At 42.3% G+C, this 13,027-nt stretch overlaps 1 protein-coding gene across 3 annotated transcripts in view; it reads left to right on the top strand.

Moving 5' to 3' along the window:
• The first annotated feature begins 1,219 nt into the window (after window positions 1-1,219).
• TWSG1 (twisted gastrulation BMP signaling modulator 1) overlaps window positions 1,220-13,027 on the top strand; it is a 113,639-nt gene continuing 101,831 nt past the window's right edge. For all 3 annotated transcript variants that reach the window (XR_001897170.3, XM_017951532.3, XM_003914164.4), the window contains exons 1-2: window positions 1,220-1,367; window positions 3,647-3,806. Coding sequence is in view for 2 of the 3 variants with exons in the window: in XM_017951532.3 (XP_017807021.1) it covers window positions 3,684-3,806 (123 nt within the window). In the remaining variant the exon portion in view is untranslated. The remainder of the gene's footprint in view (window positions 1,368-3,646; window positions 3,807-13,027) is intronic.

The following is a 13,027-nucleotide window of genomic DNA, read 5'->3' as shown; positions in this document are numbered from 1 at the left end:
CTTAATCACCCTGGCATCTTCTTTAAAAAGCACATTCTGGCCGGGCACTATGGTTCACACCTGTCATCCCAACGATTTAGGAGGCCGTGGTGGGAGGATCGCTTGAACCCCGAAATTTGAAACCAGCTTGGGAAACATAGCGAGACCCCATGTCTACAAAAAAATAAAATATTAGCCGGGCGTGGTGGTGCACGCCTGTAGAGGCTGAGGCGGGAGGATTGCTTGAGCCTGGGAGGTGGAGGCTGCAGCGAGCCCTGATGTCGTCACTGCCCTCCAACCTGGTGAGACCTTGTCTCAAAAGAAAAAAAAAAAAAAGAAAGAAAGAAACAACCCAGAGTTGTGGGAAAGAACTGAGTGTCATTCTCAATGTTTTTAACCTACGTGCTACCGCGCACCTTCTACCTAGGCTGCGCGACCTCCGCGCCCGGATCCGCGGCGCCCCCTCCTCTCGAGTCCGGATGCAGAGCTCAGCGCCAGCCCGGCAAGTTTTAACGCATTGGTGAACGAAGTTCCGAAAGCTTTATCCTCGGAGATCCGTATTCGGTAGGTCTGAGGCAGATCTAGGAAACTCTCATTTTATACAAATCCTACCTCTGACGGCAAACGACAAGGGTTCACATGCCAGCCCTCCTCGGCGACGCGCTAGGCTACCCAGCGCCCCGCTCGGCCTCGCATCCCTAGAACCCGGCCATGGCCGCTTCCTTACAGGGCGGCTGTGAGGAGTGCTGAGGAATTGTACTACACGGCATATCCTCAGCGTAGTGGCTGGCGCATCACAAGGCTTTAATCGTGAGTCGCTTTTGATCTTAACACTGCAACTGAGGGGTCCGGAGAACGGGCCTGACAGGAGGGTCTGTCGGAACCTGAGGGACTGGGGATCCCGGTGCGGAGAAGCGCGAAGGGACATCGCGCTGGGCAGCCAGGGTGGGTGCGCCTGGGGGCGTGGCCTCCGGGGGACAGCGGGCGGGAGATCGCGGTGGAGGCGTGGCACGAGGGAGGGGCGAAACCGGGGGCGCGGAGGGGGCGGGGCTGTGGGAGGGGCGGGGGAGTGGGCGGGGCCGAGATGGGGGCGTGCGCGCTGACAGGAGCGCCGCAGGAGTGAGAGACGCCTCCTGGCGGGAGCTGGCGGCTGTGGACCCCAGCGAGGGCGGGGGGGAAGAGGGGAGCTGGGGCTGGGAGCCAGGAGCCGGGAGGAGGGCGGCGGGCGGGCCTGTCTCTTTAAGGTGCCCGAGGCTCGCGGGCGCTGCGCGGAGGGGACGGCGGAGGCGCGGCCTGGCCTCGCACTCAAAGCCGCCGCAGCGCGCTCCGGGCTCGGCCGACCCGGCGGAGATCTCGGGGTGTGCGACTTCGCGGGACCGCGGCGCACGGTAAGCGGCAGCGGCTGGGGGATTGTGCAGCCTCTTGGCCGGGAAGGGGCCGGGCGCCGAGCTCCGCCCTCTCGAGGCCCGAGGCCGCGGCGAGCTTCGCGGGGGCCGGGAGAAGCCTGGGCCCGGCTGCGGGGAGGACAGAGTGGGGGTGCTGGGCGCGGGCGCACAGGCCGGACGCCTGGAGCCGGCAGCATCTCTGCGCCTCCTCGGTCCAGACCATCTCTGGGCCGGCCCGCGTCCTCCGCAGCCCGCGTCGGCCGAGCCGGGGTGGGGGTGGTTGCGGGTGCCGGGTCCCCCGCGCCGCCGCCGGCCTCTGCCTCGCGCGTCCGGCGCCTTCGGGGCCCTGGCACCGCTCCACAGAGGCTCTGCTCTGCCCTGGTTGCTGTCAGTGCCATCTCCCTTAACGAGAAACTGGGCGTGATGTATGCGAAACAATTTTGATACGTGATGGTTTCTAACTCCTTAGGAAAAGATAAGTCCTTTAATTCTGTTACCTGATTTGGACATGGCCGTAGTTACTTGAATACTTTTTCCAGTGAAATCTGGGGAGTAAGATGAATTTGTGGAACATTTCATAAGACAACCGTAAAAGTTGGGGGAGGGAGAAAATCCCAGTTTTCGTGGTTGTAGGATGAAAACTAGTTCCACGACAATTAGTTTCCAAATAACCTTATTTGGCCCCTGCGTATATGTACTGGTTGCTCCAGAAATCATCCTATTTGGTATGCGGCGTTAAATACATTAGGAAATTAGGTTACTAACGGTCTTTAGGGAATGCTTTGTGAGCCTCAGTAATGATCACCAGGGCTTTCTCTTTCAAAATTGACTCATACCAGGCCCAAAGCCCTTTATACTTTTCACTCTTTTATTGTTTTTCCTTTAATGTACTTTGTAACACTTAGAATAAAAGTTTAGAGTAATCATAAATGCCCCCATAAACTCACTGTTTATCCCTCTTATGTCAGTAGTCATTTATTTTAATTTATTATGTTTGATAGGGAGGTGTTTTAACCTGAAGAAATTATATCTTCCCGTATTTAAAGTTTAATAACTATGTATACTGTTTGGCTCCTGTCAAACTCTATTTGTGCTAGTCTTTTTTCCTTCTTCTTTTTGAACTATAGTATCTTCTTAGTAACTCTGAAGAATGCATGATACTAATAGAATTAAAAGAATATCTTGGCCGGCCGCTGTGGCTCACCCCTGTAGTCCCAGCACTTTGGGAGGCCGAGGCAGGTGGATCACCTGAGGTCAGGAGTTTGAGACCAGCCTGGCCAATATGGTGAAACCCCGTCTCTACTAAAAATACAAACATTAGCTGCGCGTGGTAATAGGCGCCTGTGATCCCAGCTACTCAGGAGGCTGAGACAGGAGAATCGCATGAACCTGGGAGGCGGAGGTTGCAGTGAGCGGAGATTGCGCCACTGCTCTCCAGCATGGGCAACGGAGAGAGACTCCGTCTCAGAAAACAAAAACAAAAAAAGAATATCTTCACAGTCTAATAATTACCCAGAGTTCTTAATGCAATTAATAATTTACACTGCCTTTTGTTATTTGCTCAATTATTTAAGAAGTGACTCTGTGGACTACTTCTTGCTTTGAGCTGCTCTATTCTGTCTAAACCCTAGAATAATTTCCATTTAAAATTTTGTTTTGATTCTAAGAATGAAAATTAAATATCTTAAAATTATAATACAATATTAATAGTTTTATAGGGTCTTAAAGTTGAATAATGGAGCTAAAACTAAAGTTGAATAGTAGCAGTGCAGTATTGAAACTAGCGATTTGCCTGATGTATTCTCGGGTTACTGAGGGTTTAGATATTCTCACTCTACTTTCACAGTCACCATTTCTGGATAGTCTGAGGAACTGTAGTGTTCTAGGTCCTCGAAGATTGCGATGAAGCCATTATTATATAAAATTACTGTTTATTTTTAAATATTTATATAATCTTTCACTGAGAATGATCTTTAAATGATCACTCAAAAGTTTTTTGAAGACCAGTCATGGTGGTATTGTCTGTAGTCTCAGAGAACTGGGAGGCTGAGGTGGGAGAATCACTTGAACCCAGGAATTGAAGGCTGCAGTGAGCTGTGATCGCACCACTGTACTTCAGCCTGGGCAACAGAGCAAGACTCTAAAAAAGAAAGAAAAAGTCTATTGACACAAACAATGAGTCTTAGTTTATGTTTTGTTTTTCATTTTTATATTTGTTTTTACCCTAGCACTTGCCTTTGAATTAAAGTTATGTTTGTTTGTTTGTTTGTTTGTTTGTTTAGCTTCCTGGGAGTTACTGATCATCTTCTTTGAAGAAACATGAAGTTACACTATGTTGCTGTGCTTACTCTAGCCATCCTGATGTTCCTGACATGGCTTCCAGCATCACTGAGCTGTAACAAAGCACTCTGTGCTAGTGATGTGAGCAAATGCCTTATTCAGGTAGGACTAAGAGTACTTTTATTAATATTGAACTATATTGTAGAGCAGAAACATTATGTTTATATACAGATATAGGGTATGAGTGTTGGGTCAGGGCCTCAGGTACTGAATCATGACCCACAGGTCTGGATTTTTACCCTCACAGCAATCATATATGTAGCAAGGTTAGATTCAAGAAGTTCAATACTGAGTATAATATCCTATTGTATAAACATGTCATTACAAGGTGATGAGCACTCTATTCAGATGATTTAAGGGGTTCCCTTGTGTAATCTAATTAACATAGCAAAGAGGTTCAATGACTGTATTTAGAAAAAAAATTAGCTGATCAAATAATAAATTGTTACCCTAAGTACGATGTAGTAGTTTTCTATTGCTATGTAACAAATTACCCCAAAACATAGCAACTTAGTGCAATAAACATGTATTATTTCATGCCGTTTCTGAGGGCCTGGAATCTGGGAGCAGTTTAGCCAGGGGACTCTGGCTCAGGGTCTCCCACAATGTTGCAGGCAAGTCGTTGGCTGGGATTGGACAATCTGTTTCCAAGATACTTCGCAGTTATATCTTTTCCAATCATCAAGGCAGGCCTCTTAATGTAGCCACCACGGTCATTTTTCTGGGGAGAAAAGTAAGAGTAAGTGATGCGGCTCAGTTACCAGGCTGGTATTGAACTCCTGATTAGCTTCCCTTCTAGTTGCTGGCTGTGCACTCAGAAATTCGGTAACCACACACATTAGCATTCTATGTAAAGTGTGAGTCAGCTAACATGACTGTAACCCTCACTCGAGACTAACTGTGTGTATGTGCTGGAGTGACAGTTGTTTTTATACATCAGAAACATTTTGTGCTTATTTCTGACATTTTGGTCCTTCTCGCTAATAGTTGGAATTTTACTTGCCCCCGTTTCATACTCTGATAACCCTAACTTTGCATTTCAAACCAAAACATTGAACTAGGGAAGTCTGTGTGTTGTTCAGTTTTTAACTTTCTTGCTGTGGACATTTTCAGGTATAAAAGGAGAAGAATATAATGAACCGTCCATGAGTAGTTACTGCAGTCACTACCTCACGGCTACTCTTGTTTCATCTATACCCTCCTTCACTATCCACTCCCAGCTCTGTTTTAATTTCAAGCAAATCCCTTGATACTGTTTTGTTGATAATTCTAATATGTATCTCTAAAAGAGAACTCTTTACCAACATAGCTATTAGAGCAACTGTACAGTTTAAAAATTAACACTAATTCTTTAATCACCTAATTTTGTATGTGGAAATCTTAATAAGGCACGCCTGCTTAGGCTTGTGTTGGCTGGAAATTTTGTGTCTGCACACGAAGCCCAGTTTTGTGCTATGGTCAGATGAGGAGTCTGTGGTATCTCCCAGGTTGTTTCAATGTAGCTTCATTATTCATTATTCAAAATAAAGTCTCATAACATTTGCTACATTCATGTTTAGATGGAGATTCTCTTTAATTCCAAATTATATTCTTTACTCTTCAACTCTATAACTTGCATTAGTTCAAGTAATTAAAAATTGTACTTTGGCCAGGCACAGTGGCTCATGCCTCGTAATCCCAGCACTTTGAGAGATTGAGGCAAGAGGATCGCTTGAGCCCAGGAGTTTCAGACCAGCCTGGGAATCACAGTGAGACCCTGTCTCTACAACAAATGATCTTTAAAAATTAGCTGGGCATGTTCATGTACGCCTGTAGTCTCAGCTACTTGGGAGGCTGAGGCAGGAGGATCATTTGAGCCCAGGAGGTTGAGGCTGCGGTGAGCTATGAATGTGCCACTGCACTGAAGCCTGGTGATAGAGCAAGACCTTGTCTCAAAAAAAAGAAAAAAAAGTGTACTTTATTTAAAATACCTTGCTTTTAAAGGGAGTATTTAAAAGAGAAAGCTTTTGGTTAATATGGGTAGATACTTGCAAAGGTTTTTTGTTTGTTTGACTCTTTAAAATTTTTTTGGCTCTATTACAGCTTACTACAGCCTTGACCTCCCAGGCTCCAGCGATCCTCCCATCTCAGCCTCTGGAGTAGCTAGGACTACGGGCACGTGGCACCATGCCTGGCTGATTTATTTTCTATTTTTGGTAGAGACGGGGTTTTGCCATGTTGCCAATGCTAGTCTCAACTTCTGAGCTCAAGCGATCTGCCACCTCAGCCTCCCAAGTGCTGGGATTACAGGTGTGAGCCACCGTGTCTGGCCAGTTAAAAAAATTTTAAAAATTACAATTACAAAAATTAGCCAGGCATGGCAGCCCATGCTTGTAATCCCAACTACTTGGGAGGCTGAGACAGGAGAATCACTTGAACCCAGGAGGCAGAGGTTGCAGTGAGCTGAGGTCGCGCCACTGTACTCCCACCTGGGCAACAGAGCAAGACTGTGTCTCAAAAAAAAATTATAAGACTTAAACAAAATACTTCAAAATGTAAAGAGTGCTATATCAGTGTAAAAAAACCGGAAAAGCAAATGGAGCTCCACCTAACGCAAATGGTGATTCTAGTAAACAAAATAAGCTAGGATATATATTCAGTCACAAATTCATGGATGCTGACATTTCTGAGATTCCTGTTGTTCCTTCAGAGCCAGGAAACATCAAACTTTTTTCTGGAGTAGCAGATAAACTTTCCTGGTGGATGACAGACTACTTGGGGTTAGAAAAGATCTAGGGCTCAAATATTGAGAATTTTCCTGTTTGTTTATTCACAAACATTTATTGAGTGTTGAAATGAAATGTGATTAGTTCCACTCTTCACCTGGTTTTGTGGACTCCCAGACTCTAGCAGATTATTTCACGTTCTGAGCTTTAGTTTCCGTGTGTTCCTGTTTCTATGGCTGTGTGGCAAACCACCCCAAAAACCGGTGGGTGGAAACAACATTTATTTTGCTCACGAATTTGCATTCTGAGCAGGGCTCTGTGGAAGAGTTCATCTCTGTTCTACGTAGCATTAGCAGGGCGGCTTGAAGGTGGTGGGAGTGGAATTATCTGAAACAGCACTGTAGACAGAGCTTTCTGCGATGATGGAAAAGATCTACGTCTACCCTGTGCAATGCAGTAGAATCTAGCCGTACGTGGCTACCAAGTACTTGAAATGTGACTAGTATGACTGAAAATCTGATTTTAAATTTAATTCAATTTTAATTTCATTAACTGCATAGCTGCATATGACTAGTGGCCACTGTATTGGACATTGAAAATCTGAAGGCTCACTGATAAAGTCTAACACCTGGGCTAGGAAGATTCTTCAGGTATACTTCTTTTCCTGACTTCTCCTCCCCTTCTTCCCTTCTCTATCCCCATCTCCCTCCCTCTCTCCCTTTCACTCTGTCTGTGTGTGTATGTGTGTGTTTCTGTGGTCTTGATATATGATCTCTCCTGCGGGTCCACTTGGATTTAAGTGGAGGGAACATAGGCCCCACCTCTGTTGGAGGAGTGACAGTGTCATGTTGTAAGCTGAACATGTGGATGGGATAGAATGGTGTGGCCATCTGTGGAAAATATACTCTGCCACATTTAAACTGTAAAGTGAGTTGACTGGCTAGGTGAGCTCAAAATTTTCTTCTAGTTCTAGGCAGTTTTAAAGAAAGAAACCAACTAGTATGTGTCAAATGTTCTTTTTTTTTCATCAGAGTAATAAATTATTAAATTATTAGAAGGATACATGGTAGAAAAATGAATCCCTTGATCTAATTCTCCTTACTCATTCTATTACCCTGGGAAAAACACTTTTAATCTAACTGCTTATATTTTTACTTCTGTTAGTAATTTTTAGCCATGTGCCTAAATAATATGCTTGTATTACTATTTCTTGATTTATCAGTTTTAGATGTTACATATCTAAAATTGCCTTTCTGCTATAACAGATAAGGTCATAGCTCATCATGTTCTTCTTCCCACTCCTGCCCTGACACACTTGTATCACAGTTTTGAGTTTATCTCTTGGTTATTTTTTCAATTTCTTCAATATGTTTAAGGTTTTCTATTCTGTTCTATCCACTGGAGACACTATCTCTTTATTCCTGATGTAAGCGGAGAATATTAATAGTCTCCTTCTTTCCTTTTAAAGTTTATTTTATTATTATTATTATTATTATTATTATTAGCAATGAGACAGACTATAAGTGAGTTTTAAGAACAGTGCATTTCTTTAGGGAATCAAAGAGAGGGTTTGTTTGGGCTCCAGTCTTGGGAGATCATGTGAATCTACCATGATTAATATCATAGAAAGCAAAGAAATCAGTTTTTTCCCTTGCATTTATCAGTACTGCCCTCAAAATTTTCTACTTTTGGCATTCTGATAGGCTACTTTTGGAATTCTGATGGGCTGCATCAAAATCTGTGGGGAATGGAGTGTTACCTGAACTTTTACTTTTATATTGTCAAGATTGATAATACCTATATTCTGAGAGGCTGCATAGTATAATGGTTAAGAGCATGAACTCTGGAACCAGGCTATCTGAATTTGGATCCAGTTCTGCCATTTACTGGTTGTATGACCTTGGGCAAGTTAGTTAATCTCTCAATGCCTCAATTTCCTCATCTATAAAGTAGGGATAATAACCATACTGTGCGAGTATTGTGAGGATTAGGTATAAAGTATTTAGAGCAATGCCTGGCCCGTGAGTGCACTATCGGTAACTACTAACCTTGTTTCTCTGTTTTGTAACTGTATTTGAATCTTCTATGCTTTATTTACAAGTATATTCTAAAACTGACAATAAACCATGTTTATACTATAATGATTATATAAATATTGTTGACTGTTGACTGTATAGTCATATAGGTACTATGATTATATTTCCCTTCTTGAATGATTTTGTTTTTCTTGAGTTTCTAATTATCTTTCTTTACCTTGTGTCATCAATCATTAACCCTTATATTGTTTTAAGTATTTAATGTATTTTTCCTCCCAAATGGAGCCTTCAGTCTTGATGTTTCCATACTTAATGGATTGCGATCTAGGTCTAATGCAAGCTGTCTTATGGTGACTTTCCATCATTACTTTCCCAAGTTGGTTCCACTGTTTCTTGGATTTCATAACTTGTTGTTTTTAACAGTAACTCTCATTTTGTCCCAACATGCGCTCAAGTAACTTCCTAAGAAAGCTTGTGTGGGAAGTAAGCTTTCTGGGTCCTGCATATCTTGAAAATGTATTTATTCTCACTTTTTACCTGACTGATGGTTTGCCTGAATACAGAATTCTATGTTAAATTCTTTTCCCTCAGAACTTTGGAGACATTTCTCTATTATCTAATAGTATTCCATATTGCCAATAAGAAATCTGATGCCAGGCCGGGCGCGGTGGCTCAAGCCTGTAATCCCAGCACTTTGGGAGGCTGAGACGGGCGGATCACGAGGTCAGGAGATCGAGACCATCCTGGCTGACACGGTGAAACCCCGTCTCTACTAAAAAATACAAAAAAAAAAAAACTAGCTGGGCGAGGTGGTGGGCGCCTGTAGTCCCAGCTACTCGGGAGGCTGAGGCAGGAGAATGGCGTGAACCCGGGAGGCGGAGCTTGCAGTGAGCCAAGATCACGCCACTGCACTCCAGCCTGGGCAACAGAGTGAGACTCTGTCTCAAAAAAAAAAAAAAAAAAAAAAAGAAATCTGATGCCAGTCCATTTCTTATTCTCTGTAGGTAACTTTGTTATATCTTGTCTCTGGAAACTTTCGGTATCATCTCATTAGCCTTGGTATTATGGAATTTAAACTGTTGAGTCTAGTGTTGGTCTTTTCATTCATTGCGTTTGGTATCTTGTGAGTCTTTTGGGGATCAGTTTTGAGCCAAAGACTAGGAAATGCCTTTTATATATATATATATATATATATCCCTTGACCTAACATACATACATATATATAATATATATGTTTTATGTAATATATATTTTTATATGATATATAATTATATATAATGTCCTCCTTTCTGGAACTCTTATCTAAGATGGATTCTCTGTTAGATATTTTTTTAAAAAAGTTTTATTGAGACATATGATTCACATATTACAAAATTTACCCATTTAGGGGTACAATTCAGTGGTTTTGGCATATCGACAGACTTGTGCAACCATCACCACAATCTAATTTTAGAGCATTTTCATTACCTTAGAAGTCATACCCTTTAGAAGTCATTGCCTATTCTCTCTCCCTGCAAACCCGAGGCAGTTTACTTTCCCTCTACATGCTTGTTCTGGATGTTTAATATGAATGGATTCATACATTGTCTTTTGTGTCTGACTTCTTTCATTGAGCATAATGTTTTCATGGTTCCTGTGTGTTGTAACATATTCAGTATTTCATTCTTTGGTCAAATAATATTCCACCGAATGGGCATACCACATTTTATTTATCCATTTATTGGTTGGTAGATATTTGAGTTATTTATATTTTTGGCTATGGTAGATAATACTGCTATGAATATTCAAGTTTTAGTGTGTGGATGTATCTTTGTGTTTTTTTTTTTTTTTTTTTTTTTAGACGGAGTCTCGCTCTGTCGCCCAGGCTGGAGTGCAGTGGCCGGATCTCGGCTCACTGCAAGCTCCGCCTCCCTGGTTTACGCCATTCTCCTGCCTTAGCCTCCCGAGTAGCTGGGACTACAGGCGCCCGCCACCACGCCCGGCTAGTTTTTTGTATTTTTTAGTAGAGACGGGGTTTCACCGTGTTAGCCAGGATGGTCTCGATCTCCTGACCTCGTGATCCGCCCGTCTCGGCCTCCCAAAGTGCTGGGATTACAGGCTTGAGCCACCGCGCCCAGCCGTATCTTTGTTTTTTAAGAGACAAACTATGTTACATAGATTTGTTTGCACCACAGGCAGTGGTGCAATCATTGTTCACTGTAACCTCGAACACCTAGGCTCAAACGATCCTCTCACCTTGGCCTCCCAAGTAGCTAGGACTACAGGTGTGTGCCACCATACCTGACTAATTTAAAAAATAGAAAATTTGTGTGGAGACAGGATCTCATTATGTTGCCCAGCTTGGTCTTGAACTCTTGTCCTCCAGTGATCCTCCTGCCTTGACCCTACAAAGTTCTGGGGTTACAGGTGTGAGCTGCTACCACGCATAGCCCTGGATGTATGCTCATTTTAAATTTGTCTTGTCGTATATACCTAGTTGAGTTGTAAGAATTCTTTATATATTCTGGGTTCAAGTCCCTTGTCAGATACATGATTTGCAAATATTTTCTCTCATTCTGTGGGTTGTCTTTTCAACTATTATGTATCATTTGTATCATAAAAGTTTTACATTTTAATGACATCCAATGTTTCTGTTTTTTTATTTTGTTACTTGTGCTTTTGGTGTTATATCTAAGAAACCATTACCTGAGCCAAAGTCATAAATATTTACTTGTCTATTTTCCTCTAAGAATTTTATAGTTTTAGGCCAGGTGTGGTGGCATGTACCTGTAATCCCAGCACTTTGGGAGGTGGAGGTGGGAAGATCGCTTTAGCCCAGGAGTTCAAGCCTGCAGTGAAGCAGGGATCCAACTTTATTATTTTGTGTGTGGATATCTACTTGTCCCAGCACCATTTCTCCCCCACTGAATTATAGTGCCACCCTTGTTCAAAACCATTTGACCATAAATGGTTTATTTGTGGACTGTCAGTTCTATTCTATTGGTTTCTATCTCTATTTTTATGTTTGTACCACATTGTCTTGATTACATAGTTTTGTAGTATGTTTTGAAATTAGGAAGTCTAAGTTCTCCAACTTTGTTCTTTTTCAAGATTGCTTAGGCTGTTCTGGGTCCCTGACATTTTCATGTGAATTTTAGAATCTACTTGTCAATTTCTGCAATAAAGCCAGCTGGGATTTTAAAAATATGTAGACTTTATTTTTTGGAAAAGTTTTAGGTTTACAGAAAAATTGAGCAGAGAGTATAAAAGGTTCCCATATACCCATTCCCCCTACATGTCCACAGTTTCTTCTGTTATTTACATCTTGCATCAGTGTGGTATACTGTTACTATTGATGAACCAATATTGATATGCTATTATTAACTAAAATCTATACTTTGCATGAGCATTAACTCTGTATTTTACCTTTTTATGGGTTTTGACAAATGTATGTCTTGTGTCTACCATTACAGTATCATTCAGAATAGTTTCATTGCTCTAAAAATCCCCATAAGCTAACCTATTCATCCCTGCCTACCTCCTGCCAGTCCCCTAGCAACCACGGATCTTTTCTACTGTCTCTATAGTTTTGCCTTTTCCACAGTGACATATAGTTGGAATCATACAGAATGTAGCCTTTTAAAGGGGGCTTCTTTCACTTAGGAGTATACATTTAAGTTTCCTTTATGTCTTTTCATGGCTTGATAATGCATTTCTTTTTATCACTTATTGTTGCCTAAAAATATCCCATTGTATGAATGTACTCACTGATTAATATTTCACTCACTGATTAGTATGGATGTACCAGAGTTCGTTTATCCATTCACTTATTGAAGGACATCTTGATTGCTTCTAAGATTTAGTGTCTATGAATAAAGCTTAGCCAGGCATGGTGGTTCAGGCCTGTAATCCCACTGCTTTAGGAGGCCAAGGCAGGAGGGTCCCTTGAGGCTGGGAATTCAAGATCATAGTGAGATCCCCATCTCTACCAAAAAAAAAGAACATCTGGAGTGGTGGCGTGCACCTGTAGTCCTAGCTACCTGAGAGGCCATGGTAAGAGGATGGCTTGAGCCCATAAGTTCAAGACTACAGTAGGTTATAATCACACTGCTGCACTCCAGCCTGGATAACCAAGTGAGACCCTGTCCCTATAAAATAACATAAAGCTGCCATAACCATCCATGTGCAGGTTTTGTGTGGGCATAAGTTTTCACTTCATTTGGCTAAATACTAAGGAGTGCAATTGCTGTTTTGTAGGTAGGACTATGTTTAGTTTTGTAAGAAATTGCCACTGTCTTTCAAAGTGGCTGTATCATTTTGCATTCCTACCAGCAGTGAATGAGAGTTGCTATTGCTCCACATCCTCACCAGCATTTGGTGTTTTCAGTGTTTTGGATTTTCACCATCTAAATAGGTATATAGTGGTATCACATTATTTTAATTTGCAATTCTCTAATGACATATGATGGGGAGCATCTTATACTTATTTGCCATTTGTATACCTTTTTTGGTGAGGTGTCTGTTAAGAATCTCTGGTCCATTTTTTAATTGGGTTGTTTACTTTTTTTATTGTTGAGGTCTCTGTATGTATGTTTTGTATAGC

Source organism: Papio anubis, chromosome 19 (genome assembly GCF_008728515.1).
Source record: "Papio anubis isolate 15944 chromosome 19, Panubis1.0, whole genome shotgun sequence".
NCBI lineage: Eukaryota > Metazoa > Chordata > Mammalia > Primates > Cercopithecidae > Papio > Papio anubis.
The sequence above is the reverse complement of the archived record's forward strand: the minus strand, read 5'-3'. Positions and strand labels throughout refer to the sequence as shown.